The sequence below is a fragment of the Helianthus annuus genome, chromosome 15, assembly GCF_002127325.2.
Source record: "Helianthus annuus cultivar XRQ/B chromosome 15, HanXRQr2.0-SUNRISE, whole genome shotgun sequence".
NCBI lineage: Eukaryota > Viridiplantae > Streptophyta > Magnoliopsida > Asterales > Asteraceae > Helianthus > Helianthus annuus.
The window spans coordinates 126,367,947-126,389,925 of record NC_035447.2 but is presented as its reverse complement, the minus strand read 5'-3'; the positions used below and the strand labels follow the sequence as shown (position 1 = coordinate 126,389,925).

At 37.4% G+C, this 21,979-nt stretch overlaps 1 protein-coding gene across 1 annotated transcript; it reads left to right on the top strand.

Moving 5' to 3' along the window:
- Positions 1-3,438: 3,438 nt before the first annotated feature.
- On the top strand, positions 3,439-4,241 carry LOC110914178 (F-box/FBD/LRR-repeat protein At5g56420-like). Its single transcript, XM_022158990.1, has 2 exons — positions 3,439-4,088; positions 4,178-4,241. Exons 1-2 carry the CDS (start codon positions 3,439-3,441, stop codon positions 4,239-4,241), a joined length of 714 nt encoding a protein of 237 aa, XP_022014682.1.
- The last annotated feature ends 17,738 nt before the right edge of the window (positions 4,242-21,979 follow it).

The following is a 21,979-nucleotide window of genomic DNA, read 5'->3' as shown; positions in this document are numbered from 1 at the left end:
GACTCGTGAAAATGATTTGAGAAATAAAAGGTTTATTTAATTTTTTTAAGGATTTTAATCAAAACTACGTAGTTTTGATGGGTTTGACGCATAAGGTTATACGTTTAACAGCACCGTATTCACTTTCCCCATATAATATATATAAACTTTCGATTAAAAAAAATAGATGATCGTCTAATATTATACCTGTTGTCCCACAACCGCATCGTTTAGGGGCAGGGAGTAAAGCCTGTATGGAAAGAAGTGCCGTTTTCATAGTAAGGCTACACGGTATGGGGGTCGTCCCCCTATCGTCCTGGATCGGCGCCGGTGTGTACACCGTGCCGCCCCTCCCCACGTCCTGTCCTCAACGGCAGTAATCGGGCGGACTCAACGCGCAGAAAATGACAAAAAAGTGGGGACCATCTGGCATTTGACCGTTTAAAAAAAATTAAATTTCAGAATTTATATTAATTAAATAATAACGGCTATATTTTAAAAAAATCCCCCAATTCACTTCCATTTTTATAAATACTCACCTCTTTAACCATTTTTTCACAACTTTTCACCCACTACCACCCCATCTCTCTCACATTTTATAACCACTCTTCCCTTTTTATAAAAACTCATCATTTTTATACCATTTTTTACCCGCTACCACCCCATTTCTCGCTCAAAAATTATCATGGATTCACCTTCTCCCATTTCTTTAATTTCTTCTATGTCTTCATCGTCTTCGTCTGCGTGGTATTCATCATCTTAAGAGGATGATATTATGCACAACATGATTATGATTATGAACGCGGCTCAGGTCTTCATGGCGGGTGATGAAGCGTCGTCCCAAAGGCTAACTAGATGAGCAAAATATAACCGAGACCAAGAAGGTATTTTACTTTTTTTTTTCCTTATGTTTTATATAGATTTGAAAGTGTATTTTATAATTAATTTCATTTATGTTTCATTTTAAATTTATAGCCGGCCACGTTAAACTAGTAGCCGATTATTTTGCCGACGAACCCGTGTACCCAGCCGATATTTTTCGACGTCGTTTCTGCATGAGTCGTCCACTGTTTTTACGTATTGCAGGCGACATGACCCAGTCTGATCCGTTTTTTACATTGCGAAAGGACGCTAGGGGGTAAAGGGGTTTCAGTAATTTACAAAAATGTACGTCGGCCATTCGCCAACTTGCATACGGTTACGCACCCGATGCATTAGACGAGTATATAAGGATGTCTGAAAGAACCACACGTCTATGTTTGCACAAGTTTTGCGAATGGGTTGTGAAATTGTATAGCAAGCGATACCTGCGGAAACTGAACGCAAACAACGTTCAAAAATTATATCAAGCACACGAACAGAGACATGGTTTCCCAGGAATGCTCGGGAGCATTGATTGCATGCACTGGCCGTGGCAGAACTGCCAGTTGCCTGGCAAGGTCAGTATACTAGGGGAGATCATGGACATCCGACTATTATTCTAGAGGCTGTTGCCTCACAGGATCTCTGGATCTGGCATGCTTTTTTTGGTCTACCTGGTTCGCTCAATGACCTTAACATCATATACCAGTCACATATATTTGAGGATGTAGTGGCGGGTACAGGTCCAGACACAAGCTTTACAGTTTCGGGGGTGGAATACAGGCGAGGTTACTACCTAGCCGATGGGATATACCCAACGTACTCGACAATCGTTAAAACTATTCCGCACCCGACAGACGACAAAAGAAAAAAGTTTGCGAAGTATCAAGATGTTGCGAGAAAAGATATTGAAAGGGCTTTTGGTGTTCTACAAAAAAATGTCACATCATTGAACATCCAGCATGTTCGGCTACACCAAAGCGGTTACGAAACATTATGTACGCTTGTATCATACTTCATAACATGATCATTGAAGACGAAGGTAGAGCGATATGCGAGTACGACGAAAACGCGTCTACTGGAAATACTGTTCCAGTTAGTGGGGAACAACAAGATTTGAACATGTTCGCTCTACGTAACGAGTACACACATCATAACCTACAAGCGGACTTGGTTGAGTACATCTGGAACAACGCTCAAAACGAACCCGACGACATGGAAGACGAAGACTAGTAGCTTATTTTAATATATTAGGATTTGTTTAAGTTTATGTTTTTTTTAAGTTTATGTTTTTTTTTTAAGTTTATGTAATATTTTTAAGTATTAATGAAAATATTTTGTTAGTTTAGTTGTTAAATGTTAAAAAAAGTGGAAGATTAAAAAAAAACATAAAAAAGGTGGGGAGGACTATGACTAGGACCATTCTCTCATACCCTCTACTTTTGGGGGATGGAGCATCCTTGGGAGGACTATGACGTGACGCCTACGTGGCGGATCATCTTCCCTTGGAGGACCATCACAATACCTTGTAGCCTAAGAGCTGGGCTCCACTAGTCCCTATCTAAGAAGTGTTGTTTTCAAAGAAGTGTTGTTTTCAGAAATTTGGGAAAGATGATGAGTGTTGAGTTTGAAAGGGTTGCACATGACAATTTTTAACTGAGATTTCTAACCAGGCTTGGCCCAAAGGACAAAACGTGCAAGATTTTGAAAGGTTAAGGACACCGCCGATAAACTTTTAGCCAAAAGGACAGCGCCTGCAATTTGATGTCAACATAAAGGACAAAACTTGTAATTTACTCTAATATATAATAATCAATATCTATTTCTAATTTATGATTAAAAGATATACATAAGTGATCTATAATACTTAAAACTATGATTTTAGTACTTCTTAAAATAAAATAGTTTAAATTACAAAAGAAAAAAAACGAAAACTGTTATCCATATCTGAGATTATCTATAAAATCAATATATTAGTTTTTCTAACATATAAATAAAAGCTAAAAAAGAGTAAGTAAACAGAGGACTATCTCGCAACAAGAGTAAAATTTTATTGAACTTGGTTCTAAAATGATAGACGGAGAGAACTTAACGTTTTAAAGTTTTATAGATGAGATAATATTAAGATTTGTAGCTACATTGATATATCATGTGTTTTCAATTTAATAGAGCTAAGAAATATATTAATTTCATTTTATACCCATTTGTGACATAGTCAGTTAACCTTTAATAATGAAAAGATTTTATTCATCATGTATAAACCTTTAACTTATATCATAACTTTACAAATACTATTTAGAGTTAAATGCCCGGATAGTCCCTGGGGTTTAGCCTTTTTTCACCTTTAGTCCCTAACTTTCTAAAATTACCTCTATAGTCCCCAATTTTTTCAATTTCGTTCCCGGATAGTCCCTGAAGTAGATGTCAGTTAGTTTGTCCAGTTAAATGTGTGTGAAATGACTAAAGTACCCTTACTAATTAAGTATAATAAATTAAATCATGAAGCCAAAATCAACTCTGCAAAAGTGTAAACACACTTTATTACTCCATTTCATTTCACATCCCCCTTTCCAATTTCACATACAAAATTCATAAAACATGAAGCGAAAATCAACAACAAGCTACATCTATAATGATGATGAACATGAACACCAACAAGACAGACTCAGCTCCTTACCGGATGTTCTTCTAATCTACATATTCTCCTTCATCGACACCAAACTAGCACTTCAATCTCAAATTCTCTCCAAACGTTGGGTAAACGTCTGGACTCTGCTCCCTGTTCTCAACTTTGACTATTCACTGTTACAACGTTTCGATCATTTCATTCATAAAGTCTTAACTTACCGTAATGCTTCAATTAAGCTGGACGCTGTTAATATTAAAGTTGCCGATTACAACACAATGGCTACAGTTTTTAATTATGCGATGGTTAATTGTGTCCCGAATTTGAGCATTGATACGTCTGATTACTTGACGAAATACCGGCCGATTCAATGTTTGAATGGTACTGATTCGTTGGGAAAGTTGGAGTTGAAAGGGATGTTTGAGTTTGGTAGGTTTTCGGTTTGTTCGGGTTTGGTTAAGTTGAGATTTGAGCGGGTTAAGATAGTTGAATCCGACCCGTTTTCATCAGACGATGACGGTGGGTCGCCGGACATCAGACCCGCTTCCGAAACATGTTCTGATTTTGTACCGCCGGAGAAGACGAAGACGACAATTGTGTCATCGGCGCCACCACCGCTGCGGTGTTGATTTGGTTACAGTTGAAGGATTGAAGGCTTGTTTCAATTTGTTTGAGATCTGTTGAACATGATTAATGGTGGTGGTTGTGAAGACGATTTGCTGGTGAGGATGGCGGTGGTGCTGGTTTTGGCAGTGATGGTGGTGGTAGCAGCTGAGAGGTGATGGCGGTTGTGGAGGTGGAGGTGATGGTGGTTGTGGTGATGGCTTTTCAAAGGAGAGAGAGAGAGTGTAAAGAGAGAAAGGAAGAGAGTATAGAAACAGATATGTGGCTGAATTAATTTATTTTATTTTGTTTTACTTAAGGGTTATAGTCATTTTACACCAACTTAACTGATAAAACTAACCTCCATCTACGTCAGGGACTATTCGAGAACGAAAATTGAAAAGTTGGGGACTATAGAGGTAATTTTAGAAAGTTAGGGACTAAAGGTGAAAAAATTCCAAACCACAAGGACTATCCGGGCATTTAACTCTATTATTTATTAATTAAATTCGCATAACAATTATTAGTAAGAACAATAAATCTAATTTATGTCATACCAATAAAATTGGTCTTTTTACAAATAAAGAGAAAAAGAACAACTTGAATAATGAATTTTATAAACAGAATTGAGGTCTTAGAGATTTATTTTAAATAAAAGTTATATTTAAAAGACACACAATGATAAAAATTATTATTATTTATACATTGTTATATGAAACGTAATGAATAATTTCATTCATATTAATAATATATAAATTTGTTTATTACATGTTTTTCAGTATTCAACTTTTGTAATACATGACTATTATGGTATTTTCAGTATTACTAATTAAGATGGACCAGTTTTTGTGATAAATTTAAGTTTAGTTGTGTGAACCATTATATGGTAATAGAAATTCGTATATATAAACTTTCTTTACTAATTAACAAAGGTCGTTAGTAATATAAAGTTTTTTAAAGATTATATAACAATATCATTTATATGGTACAAACTCGTGTAATACGCGGATATGTTGCTACGAGAATAAATGAAAAGAAATCCGTTGTAATCTATTCAAGATTTAAGTACTGCTTGGAACCATGTATAAGTGATTCTCCTATCAATTCCGGGTTTTGTACAAGGATATTGAAACATTGACAACAAAATCATATGAAACAAATTAACCAAATTAACCGTTTTGTAGAATTCCATACCAATGATCTATTGATCTATATGCATGCAATTTAATAAACTATAGAAACACAGATACGAGGTTATATAAGAAAATGAATAGTAACGGAGCATTTGGTTCGCGGAATGATTTGGAATTGGAATTGCAATTTGTATAGGAATTAGAATTTGAAGGAATTGGATTTGGAATTTAAACATTCCAATTGGAGTTGGAAATTGTTGGAATTGGAATCGCAATTCCATTTTTGTTGTGTTTGGTTGTCAAATGAATTGGAATCCATTACCCCGGCACCTACAACCACCAGTTCGGGTCGAACGGTATGGGTCGAAACGGTACGGGTCAAAACGGTTCGGATCGAAACGGTACAGGTCGAAACGGTTTGGGTCGAAACGGTACTGGTCGAAACAGTACGGGTCGAAACGGCTGGCGTCGAAACGGTGCGGGTCGAAACGGTCGAAGATTCCAATTAATTTACTTTAATTCATTCACATATAGGAAGGATTTTGAATTCCTTTAGTTAAAGGAATTATATTTGAAGGAATTCATGTCTAATTTCAGTTCCAATTCCATTGTTAACCAAATACATAAAGATTTGAATTACGATTCCAATTCCATTAAATTCTGTGAACCAAACATCTTAGGAGATAAAATTCAAATTCCAATTCCCTTAAATTCCATTAAATTCCTGCGAACCAAACGCACCCTAAGTATATTTCACCTAAATAATAATGCTTAAAAAACTATGTTGGTTGTGTATTGTAAGTATAACATGTCACCTAAATAATAATGGGTTAATTATTTACAAAGGTTCCTAAAAATAAAAAAGTGTAAGAAGGCATTATAGAGTGACAAGTGTCCAAAAACTTAAAACCTAAACCCACTACACCACCACCTAAAACCTAAACACCCAAGCCCCACCCCACCACCACCCAAAAGCCTACCCCCCCCCCCCCCACACACACACACACCCGGCAAAAAAAAAAAAAAAAAATTGGGGTGGGTGGGGGTTTAGGTTTTTGGATGGTGGTGAGTGTTTAGGTTTTTTTTTTTTTTTTTTTTTTTTTTTTTTTTGTAGTGAGTTTATTTTTAGGTCTTTGTACATTTCTTATTTTTAGGAGTCTTTATATTTGATTCTAAACCAAATCTATACTATATAATAAAAGAAACCTGTTTTGGGACACTTGTCATTTTCTCATTTAATTGATTAAAATTATTAATAATACTAAAAATAATAATATATAATCTAAATTAATACAAATTCTTATTATTAATAATATTTAAAATAAAAGATAAAGAAAAATAAAAAAGTTTAAACATCAATTAAAACAAATCATTTAAGTGAAGTCAATATTGGCTGTTTATATTATAACTAAGCCCCATTACTCGTATTCACAAATTAACATTAAACGAATAGACGGCAAAAATTTAAACATATCCATATTAAAGTTGATGTTTGTTACGTGAATAAATACATGCTATTTTTAAATCTATCTACCATTTAAATGACACTTGTCATTCATTGAAGCTATCTGTTTTTTAATTATAAATATTTTTATTTTTTTTGTAATCAAAGAACTTTTTTATATAAATATTAATAAATGATAAGAAATAAGATATAATCGATAATAATATGATTATCTCGAAAGTTGAAATTGTAGCTTTTGTTCTAATTATTTTGTGTCATCCCCTGTTTAAAAATAGTATAGACATTGAAAGTGATAACAAAGTAAGATCCATAAGTTTCAAATTCATGTAATTGCAAATATATATGATGTGTTTACTAAATTAATTAATTATGTTAATAAATTTTTGGAAGCATATGCATGAACACGAATTACTTTTTATTTCTTTTGAAAGTGTTGGTGCACTTGTGTCTGTACTTTGTCTGTATTCGGTCTGTATGTAAACGATGTCCTTGGTAGTCTGTAAGTTGACCAAGTCAACCATCCTCCGGATTGACTTGGCCAACAGTTGGAATATGTTTTGATATGTTTGTCTGAATCGAAGGATAACCTCGAAGGATAATGTTGATCCTTCGAGGTGCTCGAAAGATATGCTTCGAATGATTAGACCTCGAAAGATGATCTTTCGAGGTCCCTGCTTATCCTTCGAAAGCATTGTATCCGAAAGATGATCCTTCGGACCATCTATCGAATCCTTCGAGAAGACCTGCTGTATATGGGTATATATACCCATGCAGTGTTGAGGACAGAAGACAGATGCACACAGATAGTCACACCGAGAGATAGAGAGTTGAGAGCATCCTGTCCGAAACACTCACACACTTAGAGAGTTTATAGAACATTTCTGTAAACATTGAGCTTGTAACCGAACCCTCATTGCATTAATACAAGTTGTGTTAATCGGTGAACTTGTGTGTTTGTTTCTCTACTTGCTACTAACTCGGTTTGCTTGCTAGCTTGGATTCCGCACTCGCTAGCAGGTTTGTATAACAAGGTTTAGGTTCGTCATCCTCCGCGAAAAGGGACCTACAAGTGGTATCAGAGCCTCGCTCTTTACCTTGTTTAAAACCGGGTTTTTACAAGTTTTGGTGTGTTGAAACACTTGGTTTTGCACCTGTTTTTACTTGGTTTCTTGCATTTTCTTTGAGTAAAAACGTGTCTAAACTAACCGGGAGTGTTTAAAGTTGGGTTGGGTAACTTGGAAATTGGTTTTTAAGAAACTTTGTGTTTTCCGGCCAATTTCCGGTGTGTTTCCGGTGACCGGACTTGGTGGATAAGGTTTGCCATTTTTGGGCATTGTTTTTGAAAGTCAAAAAGTTGGTGAAGATCCGTGTGCAGAACATACCTTTCTGCCGAAAGTACTTCACCAACCCATCACCTTTTTCACCAACCTATCACATCAGATCAGTGTGTGTCAGAACCTCTCGAAAGATATCTTTCGACATCGAAAGACTATCCTTCGACATCTGTCGATCAAGGAAGGCTCGAAAGATTGTTATCCTTCGACCCATCCTTCGAAGTCTGAATCATATCCTTCGAGAAAGGAATCTAATCGAAAGACAAGTGTCCGAAAGATAGGGATTTAGCTCGAAAGATAAGGATCTTTCAAAGGAGAATCCTTCGAGCTCTTGAATCTTTCGAAATCATTGTTCGAGAGTCAACAGTAATCTTTCGAATACTGTTGATCCTTCGAACAAGGTTATATCTTTCGATTGTGGTCTGTTTGTTGTTAACAAGTTTCTGTGATTTCAGATCATTCGACCAGGGTCCTTCGACTGGGAGTGATCTTTCGGGTACTCATCATCCTTCGAGACTTGGACATAGAATTTATTTTTCTTGTTAAAGATGAATCCGAGTTGGTGGGGAAATCCGGCTCCAGACAGTGGAAAATACATGAATACCAGTCAATCTCCATCATGGGCCGAATCTCCGGTATCTACATCCTCACAAACAAATGCCACTCCAGCTGGTCAATGGGCGTTTGTTTCAAATCAAACTCCGAGTATTCAAAGTCTTCTACTGAGCGAAAGTGAAACCGGAAGTTTGAACAGGCCTCCAAAGTTGATGCATCTTAATGAATATCCGGGATGGGTTGATCGTTTCCATACATACATTCTTGGTCAAAATACAGAGTTGTGGTTGCGGTTCACTACGGAATTCGATCAAACTATCGAGGTTGCTGCTTCTTCGACAGCTACATTTGCCGATCTTCCTGATGATCAAAAGAAGACGTATGACTTAGAAAAGAAAGCATACGCTATTCTCACTCAAGCACTGAGCAAGGATATTTATCATCAGTTCGTCAGTTTCAAGACTACAAAGAAGCTGTGGGATGCATGGAAGACAAGAGGAGTAGGTAATGAAGCCACACGTCAACTACGACGAGATCTACTGAAGAAAGAATTCGATGGCTTCACATGTATGGATAAGGAGTCCTTGGGAGATATGACAAGCCGTTTCTATCATCTACTTACTGAGCTGACCAACTTTGAAGTCACAACGACTCCAACAGAGGTGGTAAAGAAGTTTTCCGATGCATTGCCTCCTCAATGGAATAACTTCCTGGAAATCTTGAAGTACAACGGAACGTTGAAAACCACAAATATCAACGATTTCGTGCAGCTTCTGGAGAACAAGGATCAGGAAGAAACGTTGAAGGCAAAGAGAGTTGCAGTGCCACAGAATCCAGAGATGTATTATGGCACCTCCACTTCTTCATCAGCAAAAGCCGGTTCACATGCTCCCCTTCAAACGGCGTTTGTCACAAGCACGGATATGTATGGCAATCCAGTGCAAGTTCCTGTAAAGCCGCCTCCAACCACAGATCTGTATGGAAATCCAATACAACCACCTCCTCCTCCTCCTGCTCAACAACCTCAATATGCGTGTTATGGAGGAACATCATCTGCTGCAGGTCAACAATCAAAGCCAAATACAGTACAGCTTGACACTTCAAGCTTCTCTAAAGTCAGTGTAGAAGTAGCTAAGGAACACATGGAGCTACTCAACACTGTAGTGAGCGCGTACTGTGGGTTGATAGAAGGTCAGATTGGCAACATTAATCTGACACAAGAAGATTACAGGCAGATTGATAAGGAAGAGATGGACTTGATGGACATCAAGTGGGCCTTTGCGAGTGCAGTGAGAAGAGCAAAGGATTGGATGGAAAGTACTGGCAGAACCAGCTTGGAAAGCAAGCGAGACACCAAGTATGGGTTCGATAAGCAAGCTGTTAAGTGCTTCAACTGTGGTGAACGGGGCCACTTTAAAAGGGAATGTACAAAGCCAGCACAGCACGGGAATCAAAATCCCTTCAGAAACCGAGGCAACCAGCAGAATCAGAACAGAAACACTGAGCGGTCATTGGTGCCTGCAAATAACCAAACCAACCGAGCACTTGCAGTTCAGGTGGATGAAGGTTGTGACTGGTCAATCCAGTTGGGTGCTGATGCTCCTGATGGAACAGCATGTTTTGCTCAGATTGTGAAGGAGCTAGTTCACACCAGTGGTGGAGAATCTTCTGCCAGTGGTGATGAATCGTCTGAAGATGAAGACTCCTCTGGATACAGTAGGAGCGTTGATGAAGAATCATCCAATTCTGGTGATGATCATGTGGGTGAGACATCTAATGTTTCGGATGATATTGACAGTGATGAACTCTTGGGGGAAGCTGTAGCAGAAACTCAAAGAAGATCTATTCTGGTGGATCAGGCTGCTTACTCTTCGTCTTCTCTCCATTCAGCCTTTATGGCTAATGTCGACGGTTCATCAAGTCAGGTATGTGTCGATGAACCCACTGCTATTAACTGTGATGAATGTGATAGATTGCATGCTAGGTGTGCTGATTTGGAAGGAAACATGTCTGAGTTGCAAGCCAAACATGATGCTTTACAAGCTAGTTTGTTTGACTTGCAAGACAAACATAGTTCCTTGAGTGCTGATTGGTGTGACTTGCAAAGCAAGCATGAAGCTTTGCAAGAGAAATATGATGTGACATTCATCCACAATCAGAAGTTGACTGTGGACCTCTCTAAATGCACAGAAGCCAACATGTTTTATGAAAACCATGAAAAAGAATTTAAGTCAGTAATTGAAACATTAAAGAAGGATAAAACTGAACTGACCAAAATGGTTTCAAGAAAACAAACTGATATTAATTTGTATATATCTCGTCTTGAGAGTATGCAAAAAGAGATGGCTTGTGTGAAAACCGAAAGTGATGCGATCCAACTCAAGCTAGACAGTTATTTGAGTTCTAGCTATGTGTTAGATCACATCATTGACGTTCAGAAGGAAAAGAGAGATGTCACATGTATAGGCTACAAGAAGTGTCCACCACCAGTGAGACATAATTATGATGCCATGCCTGATGAAGAGGACAGGGTTTTCTTTGAACCTTCTGTGCCTCTAGATGTTAAGGAATTTGCTGCAGGACTCGGATACCAAAAAGAAGTATCCTCAGATTCAGATGTGTCAGCAGATACATTTGTGAGTGCTGAACAGAGTCAAGATCCTCCAGTTGTGATTGAGGATGCTGATTCGTCTGATGATGAATCTGATGATACTGTCCCAGCAAAGTCTGATGCGGTAGTCAAAAATGAGGACATACCTCTTGAGAATCACATTCTATGTGATCCCCCTGTTCAACCCGCTAAGACTGTTGCAACTGAGTCCTCATCTGCAGGAGAGCCGGAGAGTGTGAATTTGCTGTACACTCTAGTTGGTGATGATAAAATTTACTCAGACAAAGATTTTCCCATTAAGAATGTTAATCAATCCTTAATCTGCAAAGTCTTTGAGAATTCGACGAGTAAGTTCTTGGGAAAGGCAGGACCTAAAGTTACAGTTACACAGTGTCCTCCTATTCCAAAGGCTGAAATTCGAAAACAATTTGGTAACAAGAAATTACCAACAGTGCCAACACAGCAAAATCACACCAAACCCAAAGGTAAAACACCGGCTCAAGCTAACAAGAAGCCGAATCAAAAGAAGAAGAAAAATGTTAACTTTGTGAAATCGACGGGAACAGACAAAATTGAAAAGTTTGAAAATCAATCTAACTTAGATTTTGTCAAGAAAGCTATTGTCGAGAAAAGAAATGAACCAAGCAGTTCAAAACCTAGTACCTCGGATTCACAAAGTTCAACATCATCGGCTAGACGATCACATGATTCTTCGGGGTTTGTAGAACGAAGATCATGTTTTGAGTGTGGAACCATTGGGCATATTATTAGAAACTGCCCATATCTTCATAAACAAAAAGGAAAGGTTGATGATCCCCGTGGCAAATCTGACCGTAAGCCAACTGTTTCCACAAAACAAGATCCCCGCCTTGTAAAAGAAAGGGAAAAGAAACAGAAACGCCAACAGGTCAAAAAGATAGAAAAAGCGATTAAAACCGATACGGTTCAAAAACAATCTGTTGTTGTAAAACCAGACAATTCTAAAACTTCAAATCATCAAGAAGTTAAACTTTTAAAGAAAAACACTGGTGAAACCAAACAGACTTGGAAACCAAAAACGGTTACTGAATCAGGGGGACCATCACAATTCACCAACCATCAAAGACAAGAAGTTATTGTCATTGATGAAAATGGAAGACCCAAGACCACAATGGCTTGGGTCCCCATCTCCAACTAATTCATTTGAGTTCATGTGCAGGGTGCTTCAGGAGGAACTATCAGTAGTCATTGGATTGTTGATAGTGGGGCATCCAGGCACATGACAGGCGACATGAAGCTTCTCTACGACGTTAAATCTATTAGAGGAGGTTATGTTGCTTTTGCTGGAGATAAAGGTGGATACATTACAGGTGAAGGAATGATATCTAACGGGATTGTCAGCTTTGACAAGATCAATTTTGTGCAACAACTTGATCACAATCTTCTTAGTGTTTCTCAAATTTGTGACAAGAAATTTTCAGTACACTTTGATGCTAATGGATGTTATGTGCTGAAACCCGGCTTCAAAATTCCAAAAGAATGGATTCTCTTGTCGGCTCCAAGGATAAATGATTTGTACGTCCTTGACATGAGCCAGGCTATTACTACGTCTGCACAAGCAACTTGTTTCGTTTCTAAAGCCACAGAAAAAGACACTATCTCTTGGCACAGACGAATGGGTCACATTCACTTACGAAAAATGAATCATTTGGTTTCAAATGAATTGGTGAATGGTGTTCCTCTCAAAAATTTCCATCTTCAAGACGTCTGTGTTTCATGCCAGAAAGGAAAGCAAACAAAGAAAAAGCACCCTACAAAGAAAATCAACACAGTGGCAGTTCCTCTTGAACGTTTGCACATGGATTTGTTCGGTCCTGTCAAGCACAAGAGTATTCGGGGTGACCAATACTGTCTCGTGGTTACTGATGATTATTCAAGATTTTCCTGGGTTGCGTTCATGGCACACAAGAGTGAAACCTTTGGTATTATCAAAAACTTAATCATTCAGATTGAGAATTTGTATAAGTTGAAGGTTAGGCGGATACGTAGTGACAATGGTACTGAATTTAAAAATCATTCCATGGCGGAGTTCTGCACTTCAAAGGGTATTCTTCATGAGTTTAGTGCAGCTTATACTCCTCAACAGAATGGTGTCGCTGAACGTAAGAACCGCACATTGATCGAGACTGCTAGGACAATGTTGGTAGAGTCACAGTTGCCCATTCCATTCTGGACTGAAGCTGTGGCCTCTGCATGTTACACATTGAACAGAGTCCTTACAGTCAAAAGGCACAACAAGACCTGCTTTGAGCTTCTTCAAAAACGGAAACCAGATTTGTCTTATCTAGAACCGTTTGGAGCTCCATGCACAATCATCGATCCTAATGGAAAGTTTGGGGCAAGAGCAATTGATGGATACTTTCTTGGGTATGCCACCCCTAACTTACGAGTCTGGAATCTAGAGACTAAAAGGGTCGAGGAATGGTCTGAGGTCAGAGTACAAAGGCACACCTTGCCAGTCAAAAATCCGGGTCAACCTTGGATGTTTGAGTATGATGACTTTTTCAATTCGATCAATGTTGAAGCCGTTGAAGAAAATGCTGCGGCTAGGATGTTTTTCGAGAGTGACAATGCAACAGTTTCACCGGTGGTTCGTCCAATTCTTGTTAATCAAGAACCATCTTCTTCGGTGAACAATAATACTCTCAACAATGAGGATTTTCATGATGCAAACGAATTGAACGAATCTTCAGAGGATGATGAATTTCTAGATGCAGATCAGGAAGCTCCTACAACAGCAGTTCATGGTACTTCAGAGGGTACTCCTCCAGTGGATACACATAGAACAGCTGAGACTACTGCATCATCCTCTTCGTCAATTCCGGGTCTTGAATTGGTTGTTGATCTTAATCTTAACAACCTGGGTATAAATGTTCCAGTTCCAGATAATCCAGAAACAAGGATTCATAATACCCATCCTCAACAAAACATCATTGGAAATGTGCAAAGTGGCGTTCAAACAAGAAACATGTTGCGAAACAACAACAATGCAGGCTTGTATGCAGCTATTCGGGAATCCGGGCAACAAAACGACTGGTCCTTCGCGTGTTATGTCTCACAGGAAGAACCAAGAACGTGGAAAGAAGCCTTGAAAGATAATGCTTGGGTTGAAGCAATGCAGGAAGAACTGCAACAATTCCAGAAGCTGGGTGTCTGGAAACTAGTAGAGAAACCTGCTGGATACAAGAAGATTGGTACCCGTTGGGTTTTCAAATGCAAAAAGGATGACCGCGGAGTTGTTATCCGAAACAAAGCTCGTTTAGTCGTTCAAGGTTTTCGTCAGATTGAAGGAATCGACTACAACGAAGTCTATGCACCTGTTGCACGTCTCGAAGCAATTCGAATCTTTCTAGCCTATGCGTCCTTCAAAGGATTCAAGGTTTATCAGATGGACGTGAAAAGTGCATTTTTACATGGTGTGGTTGAAGAAGAGGTGTACGTCGAGCAACCTCCAGGTTTTGAAGATCCTATCCATCCCGATCGGGTTTGGTTGCTCAACAAAGCTCTCTATGGTCTACATCAAGCACCGCGAGCTTGGTATGCAACCTTATCTCACTATCTGCTGGAGAACGGTTTTCGTAGAGGTCTTATCGACTGTACTCTTTTCATCAAAGAACAAGATGGAGATCTTCTTCTGGTACAGGTATACGTTGATGATATTATTTTTGGTTCTACTAATGATGTCTTGTGTAGGGAATTCGAGCGCATCATGCAGGATAAATTCGAGATGAGTGCTATGGGGGAAATGACCTTCTTCTTGGGCCTACAAGTACAACAAACGGAGTCTGGGATATTCATCCATCAGACTAAATATGTTGGTGACATCTTGAGCCGGTTCCAGATGTCTGATGCAACGCCCATTGGTACCCCATTGCCAACTAATCACGGAATTACTCCAGACTTGAAGGGAGAAGCTGTTAGCCCTTCTATTTATCGCGCCATGATCGGATCTCTCATGTACCTCACAGCATCAAGGCCAGACATAATGTATCCAACGTGCCTGCTTGCTAGATATCAAGTTAATCCGAAGGCCTCACATCTTGCTGCTGTTAAAAGGATTTTTCGTTATTTGAAGGCGTACCCTGACACCGGTCTGTGGTACCCTAGGGATAATAACTTTGAATTGGTAGCTTTCAGTGATTCTGATTTTGGCGGATGCAAAATCGACGGTAAATCCACAACGGCTGGATGTCAGTTCTTAGGAAATCGCCTAGTCACATGGCAGTGCAAGAAGCAGACGTGTGTAGCTACATCAACATGCGAAGCTGAATACATTGCTGCCTCAAGTTGTTGCTCCCAAGTTCTTTGGATCCAACAACAGATGCGGGACTACGGTTTTGAATTCCTAACTACTCCTATTTACGTTGATAATTCTGCTGCTTTAGATATCACTAGAAATCCTGTGCAGCATTCAAAGACCAAACACATCGAAATCAAATATCACTTCATACGTGATTGCTTTGAGAAAAGGCTAATCGACGTTGTTAAGGTCCACACCGATGACCAACGTGCCGACTTATTTACCAAAGCATTTGACAAATCAAGATTTGACTTTTTATTATTGGTAAACGGCATTAAGGTCAAGCAAGAGTAAAACCAACATCGGAAAATCATTTTTGTAAATATCTTTGTGTGTTTTTAAATTTATCTTAGTTTATTGATTTTAGGGGGAGTAAATCCAAAAATCTGAAAATCCAAAAACATCGAAAAATTTCAAAAACACAAAAACAATAGAAAAACAAAAATGAGTTTCCTGGCGAGCAAAAGAGAAAATGATAGTACATCAGTGGTCTATCCAAACCTCTTTAAACCTTAAATGCAAAACGATAAGCAGCTCTATATAAGATGTATCGGTAGGCTCACAATCATTTTAAAGTGTGCAGGGTGATATAAATCTTAACTGACTGAAGACCAGGTGGGAACCATTCATTGGCATATGGTCTTAGTACCGAAATTTCGTTTTGATAGATTGCCGAGGTTCTGAGATATTCGGTCTTTATGCTGCTTATCATCTGGGTATCATGGTTGTATCTTTTACCGAAAAATAACGGGGACGCAAGTCTAGATCTTCCATGATACTATACATACGTGTACATATATACATACTGCATTCGACCTCAATAAGTGATAAACAATCACATGTCCATACAAATAAGTGATAAAATATCACATTTATCCGGGTGTCAAGTTCGTCTCTCTGCTGTACGGAAGTACTGACCTGTTCACGGACTTGCACCTGTGCCCTCATGCATATGAAAATCAAGTTCCTCATCAATAAGTGATTTTATCACAAAGGGCTTGTTTTCAAATCAAAATAAGTGAGTATCTCACAATTTATACGGTCAAACAGATGATAATCGGTATACTCACCGGTAAGATGAACCCTCGTGCATACCTTGATACGGGAATGTGTCGTGATGTGGATGAACACCGGTCGGTAAGTATAAATCATACCTTAACGTATCCCCTCGCCATGATTACATCTGATAAGTTGAGCTTAAGTGGACAACAATACCGATAATTGTTATAGGATGCTTATCTTAATGTTAACTAACTGAACAACAAGAGTGTTTTGGCATGACCGTACACTGATATGATTCTCTTACCCTCGAAACTCACAAAAAGAATGTCTGTATATATTTATGTACTGCTTAACTTTTATTATTTCTTTTAAACAGTTTCGTCGTTTGGTGCATATCAGCACGACATTAGCGGTGATGTCGTTTGATAACACTCAAAGGATTTTAAATTGTTGTCTTTTACTTTCAAAAATACCAAAAAGATTTTAAGAGTGTTTTAATATAAACTTTATAAAAGCCAAAAAGATTTTATTTCTGCTTTATTTTCGATCGTACGATGTTGGAGCTCAAGTCTTCGTTACCTGAAACCTGACTGAAAACCGAATTGACTAAATCTTCATAAACGGTCAAAAATTTGCATGTTTGAAAGTTAAAAACTAAAATTGACAAATTTAAACTTTCAAACTGTCGGACGGTGTTTGATTATGACATGGTCATTCGTGTGTCATGTGTGTATGTTAACTATATTCCAAGCAGTTGTTCTCATTATGCGTTTAGATTTCTTGCATGTGCAGATTCTAAAGGCTGGGAGAACATAGTCGATGACAAGCTCTGGAATGAAGACACAACGAGAAGGCGCTCAAGTGATGAAAATGATCGAGTTGCCGTTGGCCATCATCAACACCACAGGGATCTCACTTCATAAAGATAAAGTCTTTTCACAAGCATAACTCAAGGGGGAGCTTATGTTAAGGGGGAGTTTGTCAACACACTTCCTACATGATACGGGTAGTTTGTTGATACACTCTCTGCTTTCAAGACGTGAAGACTTTGAAGATCCTCCGACATTGAAGACTTGAAAGGACATCAGAGTTTTGGTAACTCGAAGACCAAAGACCGTCGAAGTTCGAGACGAGTCTACAACTATAGAAGATAAAGACAAAGCTACAGCCAAGGGGGAGTTTGTTGGTGCACTTGTGTCTGTACTTTGTCTGTATTCGGTCTGTATGTAAACGATGTCCTTGGTAGTCTGTAAGTTGACCAAGTCAACCATCCTCCGGATTGACTTGGCCAACAGTTGGAATATGTTTTGATATGTTTGTCTGAATCGAAGGATAACCTCGAAGGATAATGTTGATCCTTCGAGGTGCTCGAAAGATATGCTTCGAATGATTAGACCTCGAAAGATGATCTTTCGAGGTCCCTGCTTATCCTTCGAAAGCATTGTATCCGAAAGATGATCCTTCGGACCATCTATCGAATCCTTCGAGAAGACCTGCTGTATATGGGTATATATACCCATGCAGTGTTGAGGACAGAAGACAGATGCACACAGATAGTCACACCGAGAGATAGAGAGTTGAGAGCATCCTGTCCGAAACACTCACACACTTAGAGAGTTTATAGAACATTTCTGTAAACATTGAGCTTGTAACCGAACCCTCATTGCATTAATACAAGTTGTGTTAATCGGTGAACTTGTGTGTTTGTTTCTCTACTTGCTACTAACTCGGTTTGCTTGCTAGCTTGGATTCCGCACTCGCTAGCAGGTTTGTATAACAAGGTTTAGGTTCGTCATCCTCCGCGAAAAGGGACCTACAGAAAGATTATTTTTTTAGTTGTAGTCTTTAATTTATATAATTACATAATACATAATGGTTAATGCAAAAGAGTAATTCAACAGTAATCATCCTCATGTTTTCTTACGAGTAAAAGTGTTTTTTACAAGCTTTTACAAAACCACTCTTAAAAAGATTTTATTTTTTATTTTTCACTCTCTTTACACATCTATATTATTTGTGAAAATTAAAAAAATAAAAATAAAAGAATATGTGAATATTGACGAGCTACGTGTATATAGCTCATGAACTATACATACTTACTATACAAAATTACATTTTATTCAACCCGTATAATACAACGGGTTTTTTAAATTATAATATTTTATTATTTTGTATATAAAATTAGATTTATTCAACACATACAATACACAAGGTTTTTTAAAGGTATATTTATTTTTATTATTTAGTATACAAAATTACATATACTCAACCCGTGTGTAATACACAAGGTTTTTAAAAAACATTTGCTCAACACATGTTTTCTTATGAGTAAAAGTGTTTTTACAAGCTTTTACAAAACCACTCTTAAAAAGATTTCTTTTTAAAAATTTTTCATTCTCTTTATATATTCATATTATTTGAAGAAAATAAAAGAATATGTGAAGATCGATGAGCTACGTGTATATAGCTCCTGAACTATATATACTTACTATACAAAATTTCATTTATTCAACCCGTATGATATACGGAGTTTTTAAAATTATAATTTTTAAAAAATTTGTATATAAAATTAGATTTATTCAACTCATACAATACACGAGGTTTTTTTAAAGATGTATTTATTTTTATTATTTACTGTACAAAATTACATTTACTTAACCCGTGTGTGTAATACACAAGGTTTTTAAAAAAACATTTGCTTAACACGTAAAATACACGGGGTTCTTAAAGATATAATTTTTATTATTTAATATATAAAATTACATTTATTCAATGCGTGTAATAAACGAGATTTTTAAAGATATATTTTTTTTTATTTAGTATATAAAATTACATTTATTCAGCCCGTGTAATACACGGGGTTCTAACCTAGTAATAATATAAAGACAATCATACCCAATAAATCTTACCCTGTAGCCAAGTTATTGGTAAGGTTTGGAAAAGTGGGATACAGACAAACCATCCTTCATCCCAGAGGATAGAAATGCTGCTTTCAACGAGACCCGACCCTAACTCTAAAATCATATTAATGTCAACTTCTAGGATTTATATAAGTTGATGCTCATCACGTACATAAATGAACATATTTTTATTTTTTTTGTCGCTTTAACTATATTATAATGACTAAAGTGTACTCTTAACTTTTACAAATGATTTCCATAATTATCATATCGGAGTTTCAGGCGTTGTAAATGTACAAATTATACTGTTTACCCTTTTAGACAACGTGTCCAAATTAACTGTAGGAATAGGTTTAGTGGTTTACCATGTAAGAAAACTAAACATAGGATTTTAATATGCAAAAACAAACAAAATACAAGGTTCTTTATGAAAAATAGTCATTTGTCTCTTCTAGTCAACTAGGGTTCCTAGATTTGATTAGGTTTTTTTTGAAACCATACTCTGCATATTCTGTAAATCCATCAAACTTCACATCTTCCTTAATTTGTCGTTTCCAAACACCCCATTTCTTTCTTCAAACCCATACATCATTTAACCATATAAATATAGGGTGTGCATATTTGATTGTTTGGTCGTGTACCTACCCCTTACCTACGTTGCGTATAGGTCTATACGCAGCGTAGAAGGGTAACCCTATACGCTGCGTATAGACCTATACGCAGCGTAGGTAAACCCTAAGTGTGCAGATAGCCAACCAAGGTATGCAGATAGTTTCAGCGTTAGATAAATGATTGTTAATTTTTCTTTTGATGCCGGTAAGCGCGGCCGAACCTCAAATCACGTTTGTGTGACCTTTCTAACTACATCTTAAATCAATTGATTGAATTAACAAGAACAAATGACTTGATGCAATAAAATGTGTTTGACAACATTACTGTAATGTCTACATCAATGTTACTGATTACAAGATAAACTGTGAAAACTTTAACAACTAAAAACCATTGGAGCTGTAAGAAAGATTTGGGCTAGGTCTGATCAGTACCTACTTGTTAGGTACTTGCATACATACTCAATGGTTTGAAGATCATAGTATCCAGGGGCGGAACCAGAGGGGGGTCAAGAGGGTCCGTTGACCCTCTGGTCATAGGAACATTTTGAATTTTTATTTATAAATTTTGAGTTTTTGAAGAACAAACTTAGAGATGGACCCCCTAATTTGAACTAGTATAGAATATAAGCTTATGATGACCCCCTAACTAAATCGTTCTGGTTCCGCCACTGATATTAGTATCTAACATTTTAATTATTATTCATTTTGGTTTTTGTCAAGGATTGTTTGCATGAATCAAGTAAACTAGCTAAGATTATGGCATGCTAATTAACCACAAAATGTTCATCCAATAATGGATAATTATAGTGATACGACTTTTTACCCGAAAACTATATATTCGGATTTTGCGATGCATCTCCTTTCTAATTTTAACCTAATGCCAAGACAACTTTATCTCGTGCCCAAATGATTTATCAAACGTTAACGATGTGAAAGTAAAACGCGCAATCATCTTTTAGAAAATAACTTACTTCATTGACATCTTAACTTAAATATTTTGGGGTATTTGGATACACAGATCCTAGATAAATAGCTAATCCATAATCATTGTCAAACCCTTATCTGTTGTGTGTTTAGGTCTTTTAACTTCTTTTTACATCCTCACAATGACCAAAGTGCGGCTTTGGTTAAAGGGAAATTATATGAATAACCATTTTGATTAAACATTCTCTCAAAATAGCCATTTGGTATAAAATTTCGACCGTTACAAATGATTGAATAAAACTACTATAACTAAAGACAGTCAAATGGACATAGATATTGCTATTGGCGCGGTTTAGAGCTTAAGAACGATCACTATTGGTCCTTTCTTTGCCCTACAAAACTACTGGTGCTTTCTTTGCCCTAAAAAATCACATGGACATAGATATTGCTATTTGCGCGATTTAGGGCTTAAGAATGATCACCATTGATGCTTTCTTTGCCCTAAAAAATCACATGAACATAAATATTACTATCCACGCAATTTAGGCTTAAGAATGATCATCATTGGTGCTTTCTTTGCTCTAAGAAATCGACAACGATGCTCTCACTTGTCATCTCCCCATTTTGGGTTTCAAACACCTTTAGAAAACTACATTCGCGGTGCTAGATGTCATCTCCCATTGACTAAAGCGTGCACGCCATTTCCATGTATATCTCCATCTACGCTCTCGTGCGTCATCATACAAGTGGATGCGAGGTGCCACATGTTTATAGAGTTAAAAGACTCTACACTTTGAATTTGTTCAAACTTTTATGTTTCTAAAAACTTGGTCAAAAGGGGCTATCTTTTAAACAATTGGTTTTGTTACTAAAAACTTAGTCAAAATGACTATTTTTAAACAATTAGGGCAAAGACCTTTCATGTGATTTCTCCCTTTGCAAATCATGTTTTTAGGTCTTCACAAAGAGCTATAAATATATATTCTCAATGTATCATGGTTTGATATGTATCTCCACATCAATCAAACACCCATAA